This window comes from Syzygium oleosum, unplaced genomic scaffold, assembly GCF_021117445.2.
Source record: "Syzygium oleosum isolate NSW1041296 unplaced genomic scaffold, Sole_v2.1 Sole_v2.03, whole genome shotgun sequence".
Taxonomy (NCBI): Eukaryota; Viridiplantae; Streptophyta; class Magnoliopsida; order Myrtales; family Myrtaceae; genus Syzygium; species Syzygium oleosum.
The window spans coordinates 3461628-3488405 of record NW_026607487.1 but is presented as its reverse complement, the minus strand read 5'-3'; the positions used below and the strand labels follow the sequence as shown (position 1 = coordinate 3488405).

The following is a 26778-nucleotide window of genomic DNA, read 5'->3' as shown; positions in this document are numbered from 1 at the left end:
TTGAAAGCCCAACCCACTTGCGTCCTACATGACCGGTCTTCGGCCCATTTCAGAAAAGGCCCACCAAGGGCCCATGTGGGGTTTTAGCCTCCGTCTTCTTCCTCCTCCTTCCCGCTTCCGCTTCCGCGGCGAGACCGACTGACACTCTGTAAGAGATTCATGCCCGACGACGACGACGACGACGACGTCGACGTCATCGCTTAAACCCTAAACTTTCTCTCTCTAAAACCCCCCACCTCCTTCTCTCTTCCTCTCTCTCTCTCTCTCTCTCTCTCTAGATGTCACGAACCCCATTCTCTCTCCTCATCCTCAGGCGCCTCTCCCCTCCTTCCCCGACCCCTAGGCCCCGCCCCCCCTCCGCCGGCCGGCGCTACTCCTCCGCCTCCCCCTCGGCTCCCTCGCCGGAGCCGCCGCCGAAGCCGTCCAACCTCTCGGCTCGCCTCAGCTTCGTGTTCGACCAGATCGACGCCATCGAGAAAGAGCGGGAGCGGTCTCAGAAGGACGAGACCCTCCAGCGGATACGCGCCTGGCGCGAGGCGAAGGGCGGCGGCCACGTGCCCCGGGGCGCGGGCGCCGAGGCGGCGGCGGCGGAACCGGGCCCGCGCGGGGCGTCGGGCTTGGACGGCGGCGATGGTGAGGACGAGGGCTCGAGGGGGGAGGAGGTCGGTTCGCCCGAGAGCGGAGCGAGTGGTTCGAGAGGAGGGGAGGCGGTGAAGGAGGTGGAGCTGGTGCATCCGTGGAGGGAGTGGGTTGAGTTGATGGAGAGGCTGGTGCAGCAGAATTACTTTGATCATAGGAGGAAGGATGAGGACAGGATGGTGCGGGAATCGGGGTTCGAGGTCGGAGATATCCCGGAGGAGCGTTTCGATGGTAATGCCGATCTCAAGACTGTTCAGACCGCTTGTTTGAATTTTGGGAAAGACCGGTTCGACATCTTGAGGTATGTGGTGGTGATCGTTGAAGCCATTTCGCACTCGCAGTATCTAATTTCATAGCAAAGTCCCTCTTAAGACGTTCCAAATGTGATAACTCTGTCAACTGTGGTTCTTAACTAAGGAAGACTGTAATGAAGCTTGCTTTATATGCACGGTGGCGTGCCATGTAAGTTTTCCTAGTTTTCACTGAAAACTCGGCAAACCGACAACTCGACCCAAATGTGGGTCATTTTGAATAGAAGTGAGATAACTGAAAGTAATTTTAACATATTGTTTATGCTGGTTGGTTTTGAGTTTTTCTTCTCATGCTTTGCTTATTGATTAACACTGTTGGGACACAGTCATATTGCTGTGGTTGTGTGGTGAATTGTGTCCTATGTAGACTTTTTAGCTTGAGTGTGGAGTTTGAGTTCGTTCAAAAGATCCGGTTTTTTCTGCTTCTGTGAATGAATATCCTGCTAATACGACTTGTCTGCATCAAAATAGTAATGGTTGTGTAGTAGTGACCAGAATGTTCGGTAATAATAGAGGTTACATGAGAACTTTGAAAGTGTGCAATTTAAGTTTGTTGCCATTTCGCAATCTCAGTATCTAATGTGATAGCAAAATCGCTCTTAAGACGTTCCAAATGTGGTAACCTTGTCAATTGCTGTTCGTAATAAAGGAAGACTGTAATGAAGTTTTCTTTATATACACGGTGGCATACCATGTAAGTTTTTGTACTCGGCAAACCGACAACTCGACCCAAATGTGGGTCATTTTGAATACAGTTGAAATGACTGAAAGTAATTTTAACATAGTGTTTATGCTGGTTAGTTTCGAGTTTTTCTTCTCAGCTTTGCTTGTTGATTAACAGTGTTGGGACACAGTCATATTGCTGTGCTTGTGTGGTGAATTGTGTCCTATGTAGACTATTTAGCTTGAGGGCGGAATTTGAGCTCGTTCAAAGATCTGGTTTTTTCTGCTGCTGCGAATGAATATATAGCTAATACCACATGTCTGCATTAAAATAGTTATGGTTGTGTAGTAGTGACCAGAATGTTAGGTAAAAATAGAGGTTACATGAGAACTTTGAAAGTGTGCAATTTAAGTTTGTTGCTGGTGAGTATATCTAGAGGTTTCTTGGCTTAAGGGTTTATTGGCCAAGTAGGGTTGGTAAGGTGCTCCACTTTTCTTAATTTTACACGAGGAATGGTTAAGATCAGATCTAGTAAATATATCAGTATCCTTTCTAGCTAATAAAGTTTGAGATTTCTAATTTGGATTTTAATAAGGAAGAGCTGGTGGATGTTGGTTAGCTAGACTGCTACATGGTTGAGTTTTCCCATTGGAAACTGAAGCACATTTCACTTGATGTATTCACAATGTACTCCCTGAGTCCATTTAAAAAAATCATTTCAATGTGGACGTGAGTGTGAATGTCTGGAGAAAAGGCCTTCATCAGGGCTCCAGCTTGATATATATTTGAATAATAGTACAACGGACGAATAATCATTTTCTTCTTTCAGGAATGATCCTTTTAGGTGGTTTTATGTTTAGATTCCCAAGTATAAGAATAATAGGATGAGCACAGACCAAGTTGACACTGAAGCCAATCGAAGTTGGATCTTTCATGATCTCAACTCATATTAGCGAGTAGGGTTGAGATTATTAACTGCCTTTGCACTAAAGTCTTTGTATATGATAGCACCTTGTTTAATATTGGCTGAGGTAAAATTGATGTCAGGTCATTGTCGAGACAGGACATTCAAATTCTTGTTGGTTACGGATGCCCTAGTGCTGACAAGAAGGTGGTTATGGCTGCCAAACTATTGAGAAAGCATGTGCACCTTGATGAAGGAGATGTAAGAGTTGCATCTTTTACTTGTTAGTTCTTCTGAATCTGGGTATGATTTTTTTGTCTACTTGGACAAACTGGGTTATTTGTTTTGGGTATTTTAATCTTTGTTTTTAATGAACAGGCTTTATCATATCTTCATTTTCTAGGTTGACCCTTCAAATGATCTAAATGTTCACCATGCTGCTTCTGCTGCCTTTATATGAGAATAGTTATGCAAGCATGCATATCTGTCCTCTCTTTCTACTTTTGAGTATCTATTTTCTTATTATTTTTCAGTAAAAGTACTTCTCCTCCATCTTCAATTGCATGCATGTAATTTTCTCTTTCTTAAATTTCTATATCCTCTGGATATAACTGATTGGTTTACAGGTTTGTAGTTCCTGCAATCTGAGGAGCTCCTGTGAAAAAGCCTATCTTTTAACCAACAAAGAGGACGAGGCGCGTACAATTGATGTAGTGCGAGTTCTATCTACATTCGGTCTTGATCATGCCCATGGCTTAGTGACAAATAAATCTCTTCTGAAGCAAAAATCTGTGAAAATTGTTGTCCGCAAGTTGCTTCATCAGATCATTAAGTTGAGTGCAGTTCCTATTGATCCAAACCTTCCCCCTCCAGTTATCAAAAGACCTCCACCGAAGGTCAAACAACCTCCACCAACTCCGAAGAGACGAGTTGGACGGGATGATGTAGAAATGAAGAAAGGAGACTGGTTATGTCCTAAGTATGATTCTTTACTGGTTTCTTACACTCGCATGATTTCTTCTTAATTAGATCCACAATTTCATTAGATTTTGCTGATCACCTCTTTGTGACGGTCATATGCATAATATAAAATACTTGGACAACTGGTGTGATTTCCACAAAATTTAAATTAAAGCCTTTTCTGGCACTTTTTCTTCACATTTAACTCCCCATCCCGTGAGATCTTCCTATGGACTTATCTACACAGACCTTGCAGTGTCTGAAGAGCTGAATGTTGCTGGATATTTATCATTTTGAAAAAAATTAAATCTTTCTTACCTTTTTCTATTTGATGATGATTCTTATATGCATGAATCTATCAAAGTTGGTCTTTCTTGAAGATGCCAAAAATGTAGTAATATGGTTTCAGGTGTGACTTCATGAATTTCGCAAAGAATACAGTGTGCCTACAGTGTGATGCGAAGCGTCCAAAGAGACAGCTGCTTCCTGGAGAATGGGAATGCCCGGAGTAAGTCTTCGAAACGCTGAGATTATTTGAACATTTGTAGTTTGTGTATGCATTGATGGTGCCAGCATTCTTGGAGCTTTACAGTTACATCATCTGTTGTGCAATTTCAAGTTTTCATATTTACATGCCTGTTCTTTACTAGTTGTGGAAATTGCCGCACCCTTTTAAAAATGTTGTGATTATTTTATATATGCTTTAAGTCGTGGTCCCAGACTCCGTCTCTCCCTGAGCTTGGACATTTTTATTTTTTTGCATTGATGGTGCCAACGTTGTTGGAGCTTAATTGTCGCATCATCTAGCATGCAATTTTAAGTTGTTTACATGCCAGTTCCTTTTTAATATTGCAATATTCTTCATTGCTGCAGTAACTTTTTTTCATTATGTCGTTGAAAATATAATGAGCAAAAGTGTTGAAGAATCTTCATTGTGTACAGAGAGGCTCCAGCTGTGCCTCTGTGCTTCTAATTTTGCGACATACTGAATGAAAGGTGCATACTAATTGTGCATGTTACATAGCTCATACTGGTCCTGGTCCATGTTTTCTGGCAGGTGCAACTTCTTAAACTACCGGAGAAATACGGCCTGCTTCCATTGCGATTGCAAGCGCCCACCTGACCAGTTCATGGAAGACAAATTGCAGGAAAGACGTCAGAATCCAAGGACAAGGTTGGAGAGGACTGCCAGCCGCCCAGAAGTCTCTAATGCATGGAACTTCGATTTTGATGATGATGAATCTGATGGAGCAGATGTTGCTGCTTTTGAGTATGCAGACTCGACAATGAAGGGAGAAGATTCTTCTTTACATAGCCTGGAGCAGGGAAGGAATCATCGAGGGTTTGAAGATGATTTTCATCGCAATAATAAATTCCCAAGAGTTGGTAACAGAGAATATTCTGATTCCGATCACGGTTCTCGTGCCGGTTTTGATGATTTTGATGATGAGGAAGATGACGTGGACAGTTACGAGCTAGAAACACGGAATAATCAATCGGTTAGGAATGGGTCCTCGATAGATTTTTCTGAGGTTGAAGGGGACTCCGGGTCTGAAGATGGAGACTTGGACAAGAAATCACTTGCTCGAGAAAAACCAAGGTCACTCTCGCCCAATAGGCCATTGAAACCTTTACGTCGTGGGCGCTCTGTTCCTGGTTCATATGATGACGAAGTTGATTTTGATTCTGAGGATGAGACTTCGGTCCGTCCTAACTGGAGATCTAGTCACGTTGCGGATTCTAGAAATAGAGGCAAAAGTAGAAGTCCTCCAGGTAAATTCAGGGGATTGAGCTATGGCTCAGATGAAGAAGCTGGGCTGTATTCAGATTCAGCTGATGATTCGGATGAGGACCAACGGATGCGGAGAAGTAAAGCGGGTAAATTTTCTGATAAAGTAGTACGTCAGAGGAATTCTCGACTTTCTGGCTCCGAATCAGATGATTATACAAGTTCCCATGGAACCAAGTTTAGAAGAAAAGGCACATATCCAAATAGAACAGGGAGCAAATTTGATGGGCGTGGCTCGCGTAGTAATAGGAGCAACTTTTCGGATGACGACTTCGATAGGCCGTCAAGAGGAGCACGTGGAGGTATCAAAAGTAGAGGACCTCGAGCGGATGAGTTCAGTGGGCGGAGGAATGATCGAAGATCGGATGGTCCAAGGAATTATAAGAGTCCTCCCAGAGCAGGAAAATTTGAGAACAACCAGCTTGGAAGGTTTAACAAATACAAGGATAACAGGGGCGGCGGTGGCGGTTCTGATGACTTCAGAAACCGAAGGCGTGTAATCGAGCGATGATCTCAGTTTACGACTTACGACAGATATTAACTGAATTCACGTATGCATGCCGTGTGAGCTGGTTTGGATGAGAATCCCCCATTGAGCAGCATCAGCAGCATCACGTTACTGGAAAAGGGGCTTCCAACCGTCTGATAATCTAAGGTATTATCCCTGAGAGCACGGCAGAAATGGTGAAGTGATTTGATCTTTCCTCTTCGCCTCGTAATTTAATTTCGGGGAAGAAAAATACAGAATTATTGTACCAAACTTGGGCGTGTCGAGGAGGCTCGCCGTCGTCGGATGCGTGATCATTTTCTTTTTCTTTCTGAAAATTGAAATTTCATACTGAATCCTTGTAATGAAATGAATAGAGCCCACAATTTTTGCGATCGTTGGCTTCGGCTCCTTTGTCCATCTCTCTGTTTTCTCCGGATGATGGGGCTCGATTGTTGGAATGCATCGTGCAATGAATTTCAAGCAGTTTGTGGTGAAAACTGATATTATTCTACATTGGGTAATTTAAACGCACTTCAAATATGTTTTATTCTCATTCTTTTTAGTAATGTTTACTACTTTTAAATATGTACAATTACCTAGTCATCATCGCATCACTAGAGTTATTCTGATGCGCTTGTGATTTGGTGATGCCCCTTGTTGATTCTTCTCGTGTCTTTAGATGGACTATTCCGTTACGCATTCTGATCTTCTTCTGCAAGGGTCTCTTGACCTCTTGGCTTGCGTCCTGCTTTAGGGATGATTGCGACTGCTGCCGATTCCTTAGCTACGGTTATTCGCCGGTCAAGGATCCTCATTGACTCAGTCCAGTTATCTGTGCGTGGTTCGGTTAATTGATCGTCACCATTTCAGTTGAATTCTATCTATTAGAAACGGCAAAAGAACACTACAAGTGCCATAACTTGTGTACGGCGTTCACTTTAGTGCCATAACTTTTTTTTGGATCACTTTAGTGCTAAAATTTTTGAAAAACGATAACTTAAGTGCTAAAATTTTTGAAAAACGATCACTTAAGTGCCAACTCCGGTGCTGTACACAATTTTTCGCCGGAAATCTGACGTGGCATTTTTTTTATTAATTTCTGAAGCTAACGTGGCTCGCCGGAGTCTCGCCGGAGATTGGCACTTAAGTGATCGCTTTTCAAAAATTTTAGCACTTAAATGATCGTTTTTCAAAAATTTTAGCACTTAAGGGCGCGCATGGAATCTATTCTGGAGCAGAAATTCTGCTCCAGAATGCATTCCGGAACAGAAATGCGTTTGTTAAAATAATTTTGGAATGCATTCTGGAGCAATTTTTGCATTCTGGAATAAAAACGCGTTTGGTAAAACTTCATTCTTTTTTTTGCTCTAGAATGAATTTTTGCTTCCAGAATGAGTTTTGCTAAAAAGAGAAGCTACTTTTTGTAGCTTCTCTCTTCCGAATGCATTCTAGCCCAAATTTCCTTTTTACAAGAAATAAAAAATTTCAAAAAATGAAAAATAAAAAATTTCAAAATTTCACAAAATGGCTTAGAATACCTGTGGCCATTCACTTTGAGTGAAATTTAAATTTTTTGAGGTGCAAAAAAAAAAAGAAAAATAATAAAAAAATAAAAATTTTCAAAACTTCACAAAATGGCTTAAAATACCTGTGGCCACCCACTTTGAGTGAAATTTAAATTTTTTGAGGTGCCCAAAAAAATAAAAAAAAATAAAAAATTTCAAAACTTCACAGAATGGCTTAGAATATCTGTAGCCACCCACTTTGAGTAAAATTTAAATTTTTTGAGGTGCCCAAAAAGATAAAAAAAATAAAAAAATTCAAAACTTCACAAAATGGCTTAGAATACCTGTGGCCACCCACTTTGAGTGAAATTTAAAATTTTTTAGGTGAAAAAAAAAATTAAAAAAAATCAAAAATTTCAAAACTTTACAGAATGGCTTATAATACATGTGGCCACCCACTTTGAGTAAAATTTAAATTTTTTTAGGTGCAAAAAAAATCAACAAATCAAAATAGATTTCTGTTCCAGAAATCAATTTCTAGAGCATAATTAGTCATGTTTTACCAAACAGATTTCTCCTCCAGAAATCAATTTCTGGCAAGAATTCCAGAAATCAATTTCTGGTAAGAATTTGATTTCTGGAGCAGAATGGTTACCATTCGCACCCTAAGTGATCGTTTTTCAAAAATTTAGCACTGAAGTGATCCAAAAAAAAGTTATGACACTTACGTGATCGTTTTTCCTCCGACTTGACACCAAGTGATCCGAAAAAAAGTTATGGCACCAAAGTGAGCGCCGTACACAAGTTATGGCACTTATAGTATCCTTTTACCTATTAGAAACTCATGATCGATGAGCCAATGGGCTTGTGAGTCCAGGGTATTGTCGTGGCTGGTTTGGGCCATTTGCTTTTTCACGTTTTGACACAAATTTTGGGCTTGGTGTCAATACATGATTAGTGAGAAAAAAAGAAAAAGAAAAAGAAATGCCGTGTCTTTCCACGCCATCGAGAATGAAATAAGAGAGAACGATGTTGATTTCGCAGCCATCGACAGGTCGGAAGCAATCAATTTCGTCTAGGCTTGGGTTGAAAATGACTTTAGGGGGATTGGGATACCTACTGGTATCTGTTCTGTTAATTTTTTTCCTCTGATATTATACACTTTTTCTCATTTAACCGATTTCTTAATTGCAAGTTGTGTATTGACAATGTTGTGATTTTTTGCTGCCTTGTTTGTCTTCGTTCGTTGGCCATCTGCAATTATTTGTCAGGGAAGTTGGACAGAACCACAATGGATTCTTTCCTCATCATTTCCCTCTAATATTATATATCTCTCAACTAATCACTTTCTTAATCGCAAGTTGCTTGTTGATGGACAATGAACATGCGTATTTTTGTTGTATGTGAGAGGGAGAGAGACAGTTTGGGCGATGCCAATGAAAGTTTCTTGAGAACACAACACATTGACTTGCTGGCTCCTACTTGTGTTTCTTGATTTGTTTAGCAGCACTTGGCTTGTGAAATTGTTGGATAGCTGCCAGTCCATAACTCGGGCTTGGCATTTGATCTAGGAGCAGTTTTGACAACCAACGCCAGCTTGTCCTTTAGCAACGTTTACTCAAGTCAAGTCAGTCAGTGCTCATTATAAGAATGGCCAAACATTTCCTCTTTCTCTGTCATTGGCCCTCTGCAAGAACTCAGCAAAGAATCCCTTCGTCCTCTAGTCATTCCAAGTCGAAGCTGAAGGTATTGAAACATGTTGCTCGATTGCATTTTCTCTTCACTGGATTTTCAGCTCCCTGCTGTTTTCTTCCCTCCACGATGTCCACTCCGTTTTGTGTTGTGCTGATACGTCCACTTATGTTCTGGTGTTATCAGCACTGGTTTTGGCCTAAGCATTCCTCTTCCTCCATCTTGCAGACAAGTCAGCAGCCAAGAAATCTCAACTCCTCTTGCGTCCTTACAGTAAAGCCACTCCTGGTATGGGTATCATCATATTTCTACCTTTTGTGTGCTATCAGTGCTTGTTTCACATTCACCCTCTTTATTTGGTAATCTATATTGAATAAACCCTACAGAAAGCAAAAAAAAAGGGGGGGGGGTGGCGGTGGAACGGGAAGGGGGGCAGAAGAAGAAACATAAATTTGTGAAATAACTGCAACATAAACACATTTCAGAGGCACCAATATTTGTCTCTCTAAGCTTTTGTATGTCTCTGAAATGGTAATTGTATGGCATCATGTTTAACCATCTTCTTGGTGGTAGCGTAACTCGCGACTTGGAAATAAGAGGGTGAACTCTGAAAATTAGCAATTCTCTCCTCACAGACATTTAGACAGTTCAACCAGTACAAATAACATGAAAAATTATGATTTTTACTCATTGCAAAACACCTAAAATCCTTTAAAGCATACAAATATTGCATGTGAATTCACACATAACATTTCAAAATTATCATTACACATATTGCTTATTTGCTTACTTCATTCTTCATATACAAACCGGTAGGTATAAATAGTTGGACTAGTTGAACTGATTGAAGATACCCGCCTCACTCCGATTTAACCTCAATACCATTTTAAAAACATTGCTCACAATCAGACACCAGAATGGCTGACTAAAAGTCATCCGTTGTGTCTCGAAAGGTAGGTATATGAAAATCTTTAATTAAGGGCCACAACCTTAAGTTCATATAACTATCCATAAAAATTTCTTTGATGGACGACCTCGCTCTTAATTTATTAAAGTTCCATTTAATTTGCTTTATTCAAAGTAATGTGCAAGTGTATATGTAGATTATACCATTGGGAAATGAGAGAGAGAGAGAGAGAGAGAGAGAGAGAGAGAGAGAGAGAGAGAGAGAGAGAGAGAGAGAGAGAGAGAGAGAGAGAGAGAGAGCAAGTCCTATGCAAACACATACGGGGCTCATATGCATTCTATTGACAATAATTCATCAAATTTCAATTGCAAAATAGCATAATGCAAATTAAGATTGGTGTAACAAGAATATATGATTTTGGAAAATTCCATAATTATTTAAAAACTTCCCAATCCCTTGAGTTTGACTTTACTTATTTATAATAGTCTGTTTCTAACTTTTTTTTTACTATTCAATTAATAAATTTTTGCCAATAGGCATGCGGCCCTACTAGTAAAGGGATTGCGGGGTGGGGACGATAGTAACATAGGTGTAAGGTTCGATTCTTGTGCTCTGCAAGAGACAGGAAAAGTTAGAGAGTGAGGAAAGTTAGAGATAGGACAGACAAAAAAAATTAATAACTTTTTAGTATACCTGAGTTTATACTTTAAATTTAGTCAAATTTTGCTATAACAAGTTATGTCCATTATAATCCACGCTGTGAAATATTGCTTGTTATTAATATGCATTAGAATAACTAAATATTACATGTTAAGAAATACAAATGGGAGGATTGGTGGGGCGAAGAAGGGCTCATACCTGCCCCATCTTTCTCCACCTTTTTGCCCAGCCAAATGCCTGCACGGCATTCCTTTTGGAGAAAATTTACCCCATTCTGGGTGTGGTTGGGAAAAGTGTTGAAAAAGTCCTAAACCTTTTGCATTTGTGCTAATTTAATCCTAAACCTTTTTTTTGCGCCAATTCAGTCCTAAATCGTTTGTCTTTATGCCAATTCAGTCATTCCGGCTAATTTTGGCCGGATTTTGGTGACGTAGACGTCGACTGGCCTACATGGCGTTGTCGGCGTTGACGTGGACAATTTTTAATAATATTTTAATATTTTTTTTATTTTTTAAATATAATTTCTGCTTTTTTTTCTTTTTTTGCCTTCTTTTCTCTTTTTTTCTTTTCCTTCTTCTTCTACCTTTGGCTGGTGACTGGACCGGTGATCGGCCATGGTCGGCCGCCTGGCCTCGCCTAGGCAAGGGCGTCCCCGGCGAGGGGAGCCCTCGTCCCTCGCTAGATCTGGCGAGGCCGGCCCTCGCCCAGGCTACGGTAGCCTTGCTGGGCAACGCCCGGGGGAAGGCGACACTCGGCTAGGGCCGGCCTCGCTGGGGCTCGCCCTTGACCAGGTGAGGGTCAACCTCGCCGGGGCTCGCCTGCCCTTGCCCAGGAGAGGGTAGGTCGGGCCTCGCCTGTGGCGGGTGACGGCGGCCTCACCTAGGCGGCTGGCCATGGCTGGTGACCGGACCTATCATCGGTCAAAGGTAGAAGAAGAAGGAAAATAAAAAAAAGAAAAGAAGGAAAAAAAGAAAAAAACAAAAAAAATATTTAAAAAATTTGAAAAATATTAAAATATTATTAAAAGTTGTTCACATCATCACCGACGGCATCACGTAAGCCGACCGGCGTCCACGTCACCAAAATCTTGCCAAAATTAGCTGGAAGGACTGAATTGGTACAAAGATAAAAGGTTAAGGACTGAATTGGCACTAAAAAAAGGTTTAGGACTAAATTGACACTAAAAAAAGGTTTATGACTAAATTGGCACAAATGCAAAAAGTTTAGGACTGTTTGAACACTTTTCCAGGTGTGGTCTCACGTTGCCCCATTGCTATCAACACGAGTAGAAAAGTTACAATAAAAGAATTAACGTTATAAGCAAAGTAGATTCTATGGACCAAACTTACAAACTTAGAATAATACAATATTTAACTTGATCATAATTTTAAAGGAAGATAGGAAAAGAAATGGCGGTAATGCGAAACAAAAACATTAGAGAGAAAACGTATGATTTATTAATGATTAATTGATATTTAAACATGAGGATATTTTAGTCAAAGTAACAATAAATATTGAAGGTGAAGAGAAGAGATGAGAGACAAAAGTAGAGTGAATTGGTGAGTGACCTTGTTTTAATATAGAAGGTTATTTTGGTCAATTAATAATAAAAAGTGTATACCAAGCCAAAAAAAGGGGTGGAAATAGCCATACCCTATTTCTTTTATTAAAATAAAGGGATAGTACATGAACTTTTACTTGGTGCTATGTTATCCTTTAATTTAGGATTTTCCACAATTAGATATAGCCATTTTAAATAAATACGGGAAAAGTAACAAAAAAGTCCTAAACATGTTGCATTGATACCAATTCAGTCATAAACCTTTCAATTTGATCAATTTAGTCCTAAACCTTTTTATATTGGTACCAATTCAGTCCATCCGGTCAATTTAGGCCGAAAATCGTTGAAGTGTACGCCGGCTGTCTTATGTGGCACGGCCAACGCTAACGTGAACAATTTTTAATAATTTTTTGAATTTTTTCCCTTTTTTTCTATTGTTTTCTTTCCTTCCTTCTCCGTGGCTGGTCGCCATGGTTGGTGACTAGCCACAACCCAAGCAAGGAGAAGAAAGGAAAAAAAATATAAAAAATATTTGAAAAATATTATTAAAAAGTTATCCACGTCATCGCCGACGGTGCCACATAAGCCGACCGGGGTCCACGTCACCAAAATCCAGTCAAAATTAGTCGGAATGACTGAATTGACACAAAGACAAAAGGTTTAGGACTAAATTGGTACAAAAAAAAGATTTAGGAATAAGGCCCGTTTGGTTCAACTTTGGGGGAATGCATTTGGGGGAATGCAAATACCTTTGGGCTAAAGGGGTTTTCCGAAATGCAAGTAGCGTTTGGTAAGTTTTTTTTAAAATCAACTTGGGCTAAAGGACTTTTGCTATTTTTTTTTTTTAAAAAAAAGCTCCGGTGGAGCTACACCGCCGGCCACCGCCTCCGGCCAGATCTGGTCGCCGGCCAACCGCCGACGGCCAGATCGGTCGCCGGCGACCACCGCTGGGTCGCGCGACCACGCGACCGCCTCCTGGGGTCGCCGGGACCTCGGGCGGTCGCACAGGGTCACGCGACCCGGGCCAAGCGTTGCACGGTCGCGAGACCCGGGCGACGCCGAGGTCCCGGCGACCGCCGTGGGGTCATTGGACCTCGGGCGTCGCCCGGGTCTCACGACCCAGGCAACGCTTGGCTGGGTCGCGCGACCCGGCGACCGCCCGAGGTCCGGCGACCTCGGGAGGCGGTCGCCGGGTCGCAGCGACCCTCCGGCGACCACCGCCTGGGGGTCGCGCGACCCCCAGGCGGTGGTCGCCGGAGTCGGGCTAGCCCTCAGGCGGCGGTCGCCGGCCGCCGGACCTCGGTCTAGGGAAGATGAACAGTGTCGATGAATAGTGCAAGTTGCATTCCGAAAATGCAACTTCCCAAAGCACCTTCAGAGGTGCATTGGCCAAAGGTCCCTTGGGGAGCATTCCAAATGCAATTGCATTTCCCGAAAGTGAGTAAAAAAAATTGCCAAACGCCATTTGCATTTGGCCAAGGGACTTTAGAGGCCAAATGAGCATTGGGAATGCTGAACCAAACGGGGCCTAAATTGGCACTAATGAAAACGGCTTAGGACTTTTTCAACACTTTTCGCGGTGTGGTCTCACGTTGCCCCATTGCTATCAACACGAGTAGAAAAGTTACAATAAAAGAATTAACGATATAAGCAAAGTAGATTCTATGGACCAAACTTACAAAAATAGAATAATACAATATTTAGCTTGATCATAATTTTAAAGGAAGATAGGAAAAGAAATGGCGTTAATGGGAAACAAAAACATTAGAGAGAAAACGTATGATTTATTAATGATTAATTGATATTTAAACATGAGGATTTTTTAGTCAAAGTAACAATAAATATTGAAGGTGAAGAGAAGAGATGAGAGACAAAAGTAGAGTGAATTGGTGAGTGACCTTGTTTTTAATATAGAAGGTTATTTTGGTCAATTAATAATAAAAAGTGTATACCAAGCCAAAAAAGGGTGGAAATAGCCATACCCTATTTCTTTTATTAAAATAAAGGGATAGTACATGAACTTTTACTTGGTGCTATGTTATCCTTTAATTTAGGATTTTCCACAATTAGATATATCGGTTTTAAATAAATACGAGAAAAGTACAAAAAAAAGTCATAAACCTATCCGTCATAAACCTTTCAATTGAACCAATTTAGTCCTAAACATTTTCACATTGGTACCAATTCATTCCATCCAGTCAATTTAGGTCGAAAATCGCTGAAGTGTACGCCGGCTGTCCTATGTGGCACGACCAACGCTAACGTGGACAATTTTTAATAATTTTTTGAATTTTTTAATAATTTTTTTTTTCTTTTTTTCCCTTTTTTTTGTTGTTTTTTTTCCTTCCTTCTTCGTGGCCGGTCGCCATGGCTGGCGACTAGCCACAGCCCAAGCAAGGAGAAGAAAGGAAAAAAAAAAGGAAAAAAGGAAAAAATATTAAAAAATTCAAAAATCTATTAAAAATTGTCCACGTCAGTGTCGGCTGCGTCACGTAGGACGGTCAGGGTCCATGTCAACGATTTCAGGTCTAAATTGGCCGGATTGACTGAATATGAAAAGGTTTATGATTTGAATTGGTCCAATTGAAATGTTTATGACTGAATTGGTATCAATGCAGTAAGTTTATGACTTTTTTGGTACTTTTCCCAAATAAATACTTACAGGGGATATGCCATCTGTTGTGGTCTAAGAATTGTTTGTAACCTCCCACATATTCAAATTCAAGTGGCGGATGGTACAAACATCAAAGCAAGTACAAGTTATCAGATGTTGTTTGTTCAGTATCTTTCTCGAAAGTACTTATGTTTTCTTGCAAAATCATGAAAATATTACAAGAAATGTTTCAAGCTTTAAAATATTGGGAAAAAGTACTAAATAAGTCTAACTGTCAACGTTTAAAAGATATGACAATTGTTGAACTAGTATGCATGTAAATGTTTCTTCCTCATGTTTTTGATTTAAATTTGAACACACCTGAACTTTCTCTTAGAAACACTTTGAGAGCATGGAATTGTGATGGAGACTGCATAAATTTATCGGAGCCCTCGAAGACTCATCTCCATTGTCAAGGAACAAATAATAGAGAAAACATGGACAACAGCAAAAATTGAAGGAAATTTAGCCTTCTATTGCACGTGGTAGACCAGTAACGTGTTGTTTGTCCTCGTAAGATCATCGGCATATTGTCATGCAGACCGGTTACGTGTTGCTTGGGTGCACCGGGTGCAGTGAGCCAAGAAGCAACCAAGTTTTCTCCCATTGACTGTACGTTCTTTTTGGCATGCATTGGGCTGATGTCTTTTCTCTCTTTGTCTGATTCTTTTTTATTTCCTTATTCTGATTGTATCAGGATTGTGGAAAGCCTTGAGATTGTTATAGACTAAATTGCTCCAGCTGATATTCCCCAGTCTCTCTGTTTATTTACATTGCTCTAGCACCCATACACTCAAGGCTCTCTCTCTCTCTCTCTCTCTCTCTCTCTCTCTCTCTCTCTCTATCTCTCTTAATTTGCATTATGCTATTTTGCAATTGAAATTTGATGAATTATTGTCATTAGAATGCATATGAGCCCGTATGTGTTTGCATAGGACTCCCCCTCTCTCTCTCTCTGGTTTTGTTTCACTGTTCTCATTGTTTTATCACTTTGCTTTTCTTTTCTTTTCATACATCCAGTGATTAGTTTTGTTCTCTGTTCAGTTTCTTTGCACCCATTTGTATGAGCAAAAACGAGGAGATCAAGAGGGAAAAGGAATCTCTAGAAATTAAAGAAGAAATTATGGCGGGGGCATGTGCTACCTCCTTTGCATCTAATCTTTTGTCAAAAGTATGCGAGTACCTGATTGCTCCCATTGGACATCAATTTGGGTACGTGCTGTGCTACAAGAGCTATGTCGAAGATCTCAAAAGTGGAGTTAAGGAGTTGGAGACAGCGCGGGAGAGGGTGCAGCGCTCCATTGATGAAGCCGTGTATGACGGGAAACCTATACACACTGATGTTAAGAATTGGCTGGAGAGTGTGGAGAACAAGGCTAGGGAAGCTAAAAACCTGTTAAAACATGGCGAAAGTGCAAAAAATGCTTGCTTCCGTGGGTGGATTCCCAACCCAGTGGTACGCCATCCAATTGGCAGGAAGGTGAAGAAGATGAGTCAAGTCATTCAGGGACTCCACGAGAAAAGCTCAAATAGTAACTTCCGGAAGGTCTACTATGAGAATACTCCGGTAGGAATTGTAACTGCTACCACTTCCGCTGCAAGATCTATTGTCAAGAAAGAAGATGTTCTGGAGTCAAGGGCTTCAATCACAGAGGATGTAATGAAAGCTATAGCTGATGGCAAGGTCTGTGTGATTGGGGTGTATGGACCAGGTGGGGTTGGCAAGTCCAAGCTTTTAGAGGAGATCGAAAGGCGAGTTAAGGAAGAGAAGCGGTTCGATGTGGTTGCCATGGCGAATGTATCACGCAATCCAGATCTGACAAGAATCCAAGGAGAAATTGCTTATGCACTGGGTCTGAAAATAATGAATGAGGAAACTGCTCGTGGAAGAGCAGATCTGTTGCGTAAAAGGTTAGAGAGTGATCCTAAGAAAAATATTCTCATAATTTTAGATAATTTGTGGAGGAAGTTAGAGTTGAAGGAAGTTGGAATCCCTTGCGAAGATGATAATAAAGTAAGTGGCTGCAAGCTATTGCTTACGTCTAGATATCGAGATGTTTTGCGAAATGACATGGGCTCTGACCAAGAATTCCGACTCAATGAGTTAAAGCATGGAGAAGCACGAAGACTTTTTGAAAGGACAGTTGGGGACAGAGTCAACGATCCTAAGCTTAAGAGCTTGGTGGATAGAGTAGTCATGAATTGTGGAGGCTTGCCTCTTTTGATTCTCTCGGTGGCAAAAAGGTTGAAGCATGGACATTTGGCTGAATGGAGGAATGCTTTGACCAATATAGAAGGGTCGGATATAAAATCTATAGTGGAACTAAATTATAATGACTTAAAAGATGAGAGGATCAGATCATTGTTCTTGGTTTGTGCTCTAGACTCTGGGAGAATTTTCATGAGGTATTCCCTTCTCTACTGCATGGGTTTGGGTTTATTTAAAAAATTCAGCAAGACCATTGAAAATGCTAGAGACAGATTGATTATAGATCTACATAGTTTGCAGGATTCTTCTTTGTTACTAGATAGTGATGACATGGAACATTTCAGAATGCATGACATATTAATTGACGTAGCCATCTCTATTGCTTCCACGGAATGGAACGCCCTGTTTGGGAGGAAGGATTATGCTTTTAAAGAATGGTCAAAGGATGAGCTCCGAAAATGCACCGCGATATCCTTCCCTTATGTTGGCATAGATGAGCTTCCTGAAAAATTGCACTGCCCAAACTTGAGGATGCTCCTATTATTTGAAAACAACCCGTCTCTCAAAATTCCTGATTCATTTTTTGAATCTATGGAGAAGCTCCAAGTCTTGGACTTTACTGGTTTATCTTTCACCTCTCTACCTTCGTCGATTGAGTTCCTTGAAAATCTCAAGTCGCTATGTCTTGATCAATGCCATTTGGAGGACGTGGCTGTTCTTGGAAAGCTGAAAGGATTGCATTTCCTAAGTTTCTTTGGATCTACAATCGCTCGACTGCCTAAAGAAATAGGTGAACTAATAGAACTGAGATTTTTGGACTTGAGAGGGTGTATCAGGCTCAAAGTTATTGAACCTGGCGTGCTTGGAAGCTTGGTTAATTTAGAGGAACTGTATATGGAAGATAGTTTTAATCAGTGGGAGGCTGAGGATGAAGCACTGCAAAGCAACGCTAGCTTGGCTGAGTTGAAGAACATGAAAAAGTTAAGCACTTTGTACATTGCTATTCCTATTTCTACCAATATCTCAAGAGACCTGCCATTTGGGAAACTAAACAAGCATAAAATCCAAATTGGGGACGTTTGGGATTGGTTAGGTGAATACAAAGAATCCAGAACTTTAAAGCTCAAGCTGGATTCAGGCAATCTTCTTCCTGAAGAGTGGGTGCAGAGATGTTTGCAAATGACGCAAGATCTCCACTTGGCTGGATTGCCAGATGGCAACGATAGCATTCACGATTTGTGCATCGAAGGTTTTCAGGAATTGATGCATCTTCACGTACAAAACAGCCCCTCACTTGAGTATGTTGTTCACTCCACAGAGAGTGTCCAATGCATTGCATTTACGAAATTGAAGTCATTGTTTCTTGAGAACCTGAACACCTTGAAAAAGATTTGCTATGGCCGTCTTGCTCCAGAATCCTTCAGCATATTAAAGATTGTGAAATTGGATAACTGTGGTGAAATCAAACAATTGTTTCCTTTGTCCATGATGAAAATATTCTTGCAGCTCGAACAAATTGAAATATGCAGATGCCACTTGATGCAACAAATTGTTGCAAATGCCGAAGCAGATGAAGACATACATGAAATAGATGACGATCCTAAAGTGAAATCGTGCAATTTGCGTAGGCTAACACTACAAAACTTGCCAGAGATGGTGAGCTTCTGTAAAATCGTGGATCATTCAGTCGTATTCTTCGATGGGCAACAGGTAAAGTTTATGCTTTCTAAAAGGATCATGTTTTCTTCCATCCATACTATCTTGATTAGAGGAAACCTTCTCCAACTAGTGTCATGTTCCTAAGTAACAGACATGGACATTGCCTTCAATTGCATATATCAATCATAGAAATCTACTTGGTTTAAGCATGTTTTAGCTCATTACTCAGTTAGTGATAAAATCTGAGAAAAGACAAGACAAAATAATACAAATAAAGTTTCCAACTTTTGTAGCCTTTTTTCAATTTCCTCATTACCTTTCAAAGGTGTTAGTTGAAGTCCCGAACATTGTGCGGACTTTAAAAAACATTGACTCGTTGAAATATATACTTGGTGATATAATGTATGAATTGTGTAATTTAGAAAATAATGTACATTTATCAACCAAACTACAAATTTTTTTAATAACAATTGGATCATTTAGTATTCAGTGTTAAAAAGTATCGATTTTATTCGAATTTGATTTATAAACATATTGAAGTATTGACTTGAGGATTATCTTAGATTATTTTTTATATGTACAATTGAATAATGAGTACTGAAGTGATACTTATTCCATTTTAAAGTAAATGAAATTTTATGTATGGATTCTATATATAGGAGTATAATAGCACGTAGAAAAATTGGATAAATGATTTTTTTTGAGATTTTGTTTTCCAGAATAATTAAGACAAATTAATTTTATTTTACACAAAGGAATTGCTATGCAATGTGTGAATGCATAAAAACATTTATATATTAGTTAACTGCATCTCATTTTTTTTTTGTGTTATGTTGTCAGCATAGTTAAAGATGCACCATACTATGTATAATTTTTTTTTAAAATCATCTAAAAGTTTATCATTGCGTAATGGTAAAATGAACACGTCCATTTAGGGATATATTCACAACATGAAGAAAGTATTTACGACCTATATAATTTGTATGACTTTATAAAATAATCAGTGGACATAGGGACAATTCTACGATACCCGCTTGATTAAAGGGGAAAAAAAGAACTAAGAAAAGATAGGTGAATTTAACTTTAGTGACCATGTTTCAAATAATATCCAGATAACTTATCTTAGGTCTTTATATAGGTAAAATTTAAATCCTTTGCTGAAATCGACTTTAATGCCCATATGGTGCTATTGTGACAAGTTCGTGGATCTGGCCAACTAGAGATCCTACAGTGATGAAAACTTGCTTTTAGGATTGGCTGATGTGGAATCTTTTGAATACTTCAATATGTCTCTTATAATATTATAATAACTTTTTACTTTCACTCTTTTGATAGGGCTTTTTTTAAATACTATAGAAAATGGCAGGCTCAAATTACACCTGCAAGTCAATAAAACGTTTAGTTTTTTTATCTGAGTCAATTTAGTTCAAAACTTTATGGTAGAAAATTATTGAGGCTGCATTTGAGATATTATGGAAGACCACAGTCAATGACCAAAAAATTAATTGACTTCATTCCACGAATATGTAAAATTTAGGCAGAAAGCACGAAATGTGAGGGTAAAGTCAGTGACCTCAGTAATTTAGGATTCTCTGTACTATTATATATTTATATGAGAAAGTCCAAATACATGATAGGTAAATGATAAGTAAGTGAAGAGTTGATAAATCTTAAAGAAGAATATTGTAAAATTCAGAAATCACTACTCTCCTTTTTCTTCCATTATCTATAAACCTATTATTGTATGAGATTATTTCCTTTATTATTTTTTTACTGGCAACGTGTGTTCATAATTTCTAGTTACAAGCATTGTTACGAGACTTTGTGGGGTTATTCACCCCTTGCAGATAAAAAAGAGATCGATGCATATGCTTTCCTAACGTTGTTCTCCTGTCTTTATAAGGTTTTATTGCCTCGGCTGGAGTCCTTGACACTGTCTGAACTTCCCAAATTGACCGAGATATGGAACTCTCAATTTCCAACTAATGTGAGCAACCTAAAGTTTCTGAAAGTAGAGGATTGCACGTTACTCTTGAACATCATCCCATCCAATTTGCTAATTAAGCTGCAGAATTTGGAAGCCATAACCGTTGAAAGATGTCAGTTATTACGAGAATTATTCGACCTTCAAGGATTGACAACCAGTGGGGATGTCGAGATTCTGTCGCGATTGACAAAATTATCCTTGAGTGACTTACCAAGTTTGGAATGCATATGGAACAAGAACCTTGGAGGAGGAGCGTTGTGTGTTCAAAACTTAAAGGCACTGAAGGTGCAAAACTGTGAGAACCTAAGGTTTCTTTTTTCTTCTTCCATGGCTAAAGCACTCGGGCAATTAAAAGAAATAGAAATAGCAAATTGTAAACTGATGGAGGACATTATGAATATGCAAGAAGAAGATTCGAAGGAAGTTGTAACCACTGACTTCTTAGAGTTGCCTCAGTTAACCTCCTTGTCTCTTGAGGAATTGCCAAATCTCAGAACATTCTCTTATGGAAAGTATTGCATTCACTTTCCATCCTTGACAAGACTAAGGATATCTGGATGCCCAAAAATGATGACATTCTCTTCATCTGAAGAAACGCAACATTCGATAGCAGCTGGTTCAGGTGTACAACAGGCGTTTGGTCATATCGACTTTTGCTTTATCTGGCCTGTCTTCTTCAATCATAATGTGCGTAAATATTTCTAGAATTTTCTAGTTTATGTTTATCGTAGAACTTATTATCGGTGATTGTAATCTTATCGCCAACAAAGCAATTGAAAACTCTATCTGTCAGCATGTCCTATAAAGCCTCTTGCTACTCCATGCATCTGTTTTTCTATTACAATGGTATAATCTTGGGTAATCAACTCCATTCTTGAGAATACATTAACATATTAGAGCATATTAGACATCCATATCAGGACTTTTAGGAGTTCATGGTTGAGAAACTAACATACAGTCCTTTCATACAGGTTCTTTTGCCGAGCTTGGAGGAGTTGACGCTCTTGTCGTTGTGCGGGTTGAGGAGGATATGGCACAATGAACTCCCTGAAGAATCATTCTGCAGACTAACATCCATCACGGTCGAAGATTGTGAAAATCTCTCTCATATTTTTCCATCAACTTTAATAGAGAGGTTCCAGAGACTAAAAATGATTGAGGTGGTCAACTGCGCCTCTTTGGGAGCATTGATGGAACATGATGCTGTCAATACAAAGACAAGGCAAAAACATCTGGTCCTCTTAGTAAAAGAAGTGAAGTTGTGGCACCTACCGAGGCTGAATGCGGTTGTGACAAGCAGCACCAAAGCAACATTGGGTCTTCCTAGTCTGACTAATGTTAGCTTGCACTGTTGCCACAGTTTGAGATATCTCTTCCCAAATGACACAACCAGGACGCTTGATAAACTTGAGACGCTAGAGGTTTCTGGTTGCAATAACATGCAGGAAATAGTTGCCATGGAAGAAGGTGGAGAGCGAAAGTTGAAGGCAGTGAAGTTCTCTCATTTACGTGCATTGAAGCTTTGTTCCCTTAAGAGATTAATTAGTTTCAGCTCAGGAAGTTGTGCATATGAATTTCCCTCCCTAAGAAATCTCTCAATTCTGGAGTGCACTAAACTCAAGGCATTCATACTTAGGCCACCTACACCAAGTGTGGAGATGACGAATGAGGGAGCTGCTGGTTTTGATGAAGGTCCCTATTCTTTATTTGACAAGAAGGTTTTCCTCTTTTCTCTATCTTGGCATTATCACTGCTCATGTGATTTGGTTTCTTCTTTATGATGCTCTAGATTCATAAGCAACTTTGCTTTCATGCCATTTATTGTGACTTTAGCCAGGTGATGCTTCTGTAGGTCATATTTCCCACATTAGAAGAGCTACGTCTAACGGGAATTCAGTCAAGAGAATTTTGGGAGAATGAGATGCCCTATGAGTCCACTTGCCGCCTAAAGTTCCTCGAGGTGAAGCAGTGTCACAACCTATTGAATATTATACCTTCATTCATGGGGAAGAGGCTGCTTCAATGTATGGAGTGCTTGACAGTGGAGTCGTGCAATTTGATAGAATGCATATATGCACTTGAGGGCCTCAGGGTCATGGATAGAGAAGCTGCAAGAAGCAGTCCGTTGAGAGAGCTATCTCTATGTGATCTCCCAAATTTGACATACATATGGAAAAATGAGGATTTGCTAAATCTTTGCTTTAACAACCTGACTTCTGTAAGAGTTGAGAAGTGCCCGAATCTGGGAAACCTTTTTACAATGTCTATGGCAAAAAGTCTTGGACAACTCCAATATCTTGTTCTAGGTGGTTGTGGAGAGATGGAGTACATTGTTGCCAGAGAAGAGGAGAAACTTGAAGAAGCAGCCGGCGTAATTGTAATTCCTCAACTTGTCACTCTATATCTCCACAACATGCCAAAACTCATAAGTTTGTGCCATGGGAAGCATATTTCAGATTGGCCCTCCTTGAAAGAGTTTACGGTTGAAGATTGTAAACTGTGGAGGTGATATTAGGAGATGCCAGTTGTATAAAACAAGAGGACAACGTTTCAACGTAGCAACCGCCTTTGCTGGTCAAAAAGGTTTGCACTCATTCTTTGTTAATGGCATATCTAGTTTCTTGTCCCTGATTTTTTTAGCCAGACAATGAGAGGTTCTGTGGGGTGGCTTCTACTAACTTATCAATCTTTTCTTTTACAAATCTTTGACTTTCATTTAGTAAGAAACATCTTAAAGCTACTTCTTAATATAAACATATTGATACTTACCTCACAACTTTTTCATTAGTTTCCAAAACTTAATATTTTTTTTCTTTCATTTTCAAATTTTAGACTAATGTAACTGAAGTACAAATATTACTGAAAGGCTAAGCTGCAATTAACATCTTTTAAGTAGTCCAGAGTCTAGACATGCTAAAGAGGTTGGCTCAAATTTATATTCTATTCAATGCAAGATCAAGTGATGATGATACCATGAGTTTTAAAACTGGTGTTGGTTCGACAATATATATGCATTTAAGTTGTAATATTTGCACGCTTTATGCATTTCGGGACTTGTTAAGTCTATCTGTTTTTGGTAGACGGAAAATCTGCATTTTGTATTATGTTTTCAGTCCTATGTGGCTCTTAACGCGGTGATGGAGCTTCTTCGAGCGCAAAATGGCATTGTTTCACTATTGCCACAACAGTAAAATTGAAAATAAAATAAAAAAGGACTAAAAATTAGAAAAATCTAATAACACTAATTAAAAATAAATAATATAAGTCTTACGGGAGATGCAGGCCAAAGGAGAGAGGGGCTGCATAACTACTCCCCTTCCCGCCGACGAGGGCCGACAACCCTTGCTAGGGTCACGATGAGCGCAACTGGCACTCACCAGGGTCACGACAAGGGCAGTCGACCCTCGCAAGGCCACCGACAAAGACTGTGGCCCTTGCCATGTGCAAGCGATGGCCTGCTATTGCCCTTGCCAAATTTGGGTGAGGGCAAGCGCACTCACTCACGTGGTAGGGAGGAGGCGAGGGTTGCAACTGCTGGGGGCCGGGCGATGGCCAGCGGTTTGGCCCCAAGACCTCTCTCTCTCTCCTGGTTTTATGTTTGTACTATTTAAATTTTTGTTACTTTTTTCTGATGTGGCAACATCAAATCAGCCGCATTAAATTTATTGAATATTGTACCATAGATTAGGCATCGTAGATGTACTGCTGTCATGGATAATGGACGTCTTGGCGATCACTTTGGTCAGTATCCTTCTAGCGAGGACGCACTATGGCACGAAACATATCAGAAGTAGCACTCCTCGACCCTGTCTCTGGCAAATGGGAAGTCCCTCGTTGAAATGATAGCAAGTCTGAAGTAACTAGATGTTCTAAGAACACCAAATCACCATAGATTGATTCGTGCAATTTCAATTTATACTGAACTAAAAATCATTTGTTGCGTGACGAGGAGTGTTAAACTCTTTAAATCATCGGTCCAAAGTACGTTCGATAATTCTACCAATGATGTGTTTGCCTTAAATAGGATTCGTTGGTAGACTGCAGGTGGTGGAAGTATCTAGATGTAGAAAGGAAGTTCCCATTTGCTAGAGAGAGTGCTGTGGCCAGCATTGTTTCCGTTGTGAACGACATTTATAATGCCAATGGAAAAAATAGAACTCTTCACATAAGCAATTGAAAGGTAAGAGTTCGCACTCGGATGCATTTCTTAGTTTACCAATTCTAAACATACTAATTCTAATTCGATCAACTGTCAGTAAGAGTCAAAGTGTGATATTTTTTGGAACTTGAATTCAGGTGTGATGTCGATGCCAAAGATGGACTGCCCGAGTACATGCAAGAGCGTTACTAGACACTTCTTGATTTGTATGATGAAATTGGCTATGAAGTGACCAGAAAAGACGATAACACCACACCTCTTCTATGCAAAAGAAGTGGTAAGCCATTTGACATCACATCAATCAAATGCAAATTTTTCTTTGTCCACTTGCAATTGAATAAAGTGTTTTTGGATAAGAATGAGAGACTGTCATATATCGAAGTCCACCAAATGCACTCGATATCTTTCGCTCGGAAACATCACCAAGAGAAGACCTAAGTTTGAGCCTGTTAATATATCCAGTTGGACCCACATTCACTCAAAAGCTTAAGGCAATGAGTTATGGGTCAACTATGATATATTAACTATACCACACCAATTCCCCAATATGGGATTTCTTTAACTCAACTCACATGTGCATCCTAACAAATCTCCTTCTCATGTGTGAGCTCCCCCTTAATTCAGATAATATATTTTTTTCAATTTGTGTGGAGTGCGTAATAGAAGCCCGATACCTTTCAGCCGGGGAGATCACCAAAAGGGAGCCCAAGTTTGAGTCTGTTAACATATCAAATTGGATCCACCTTCACTTAAAAGCTTAAACCAATGAGTTATGGGCCAACTTTGATATAGTAACTACTCTACACCACACAAATTTCTCGATGTGGGATTTCTCTAACACAACTCACATGTGCATCCTAATAAAAATGAATTATAATATTAAAATTTTAGTGATAAGCCGAACGGTTGCACCGAAACTTCATGACCGTTTTTTCTTTATATAAATCTAGATCCACCTTTACTTTTTTTTTTCTTAACACATCCTTGACAATTTGGCCTTCCTCTGCCTTTTTCCCGGTTAGCTCTAACTTGTTACATATTTGAAAATAAATTAATAACTGTTGAATGTGGTTCGAATTAGACCCCATTTAGTTTGGAACCGACTTGAATTGGATTCAAGAACACCTAGAGCAAGCGAAATATTTCGGAGCGCATGAAAAGAGACATTTCCGTCGTCCTAAATCATGTGGCGACACCCGGAATGAAACACCAAAGTTTGGAGGGTATTGTGGGTTGGAAATGCCGTGTTTGGAATATCGTATTCAAGATCGGATGTCCAGCCAATATTGGCCAGGCGTCGGACTTGGAAAACGAAGATTTCCAAGAAGACTTTGGACGTCAGACGTTTGAATGTTCACAACACCGAATATAAAGGATGGGATTCGAACATTTTCGCTCGTTAGGTCAAGTCTAACTTAGAGAGAGCTTTTACAGAAAATCAAGAGAAACCCGTCGTGGGAGATTTTCATATTTAATTATTGTGGAGCTTATTCCAGTGTAACGGGGTAGGGAAACACTCGTAGTGAGTGTGATTGAGCAATTATAATCTCATCTTTATCGATTATAGCGCAACTATCCTTTACACTATCTCTCCACGGAGTAAACATGCCGACAAACCATGTAAATCTTTTTTTGTTAGGTTTTCTTTGTACATTTATCTATTGCTCAAATTGCTTTTGTTTTGTTTGCACTTTTAATTTTGCAACTTCTTTAAAATGTTGGCAAATTAAGAAAAACAAATAAATTATCGGTAAGTAACTCAATAAATAAGTTGGTAAAAAATCGAATGTTGGTAAGTAACTCAAATGAAAGTTTGGTACCCTAGATCAGTTAGTAAATAATTTGACAAAAGTTGGTAAACTATTATAATTTAGGTTTGCAATCTCATGTAAAAGTTAGAAAATTCGAAGCATTGGTACGTTATGCAAATATAAGTGGATAAAGTAGTACAAAAATTGTTAATTTGCAAATTATCATAAAAAATTGGTAATTTTGTAAACGTGTTGGCAAGTCACCTACACGTTACTTG

The 26778-nt window shown here is 39.7% G+C and overlaps 1 protein-coding gene and 1 pseudogene across 1 annotated transcript; both read left to right on the top strand.

The window, feature by feature from the left end:
- Positions 1-223: 223 nt before the first annotated feature.
- LOC115666532 (uncharacterized) lies at positions 224-6151 on the top strand. Its single transcript, XM_030588244.2, has 5 exons — positions 224-940; positions 2662-2779; positions 3145-3497; positions 3888-3986; positions 4536-6151. The coding sequence occupies exons 1-5, from the start codon at positions 279-281 to the stop codon at positions 5776-5778; spliced, it is 2475 nt and encodes an 824-aa protein (XP_030444104.2). The 5' UTR covers positions 224-278; the 3' UTR covers positions 5779-6151.
- A 9707-nt stretch (positions 6152-15858) lies between these two features.
- LOC115690988 (disease resistance protein At4g27190-like) lies at positions 15859-24941 on the top strand (annotated as a pseudogene).
- Positions 24942-26778: the final 1837 nt, after the last annotated feature.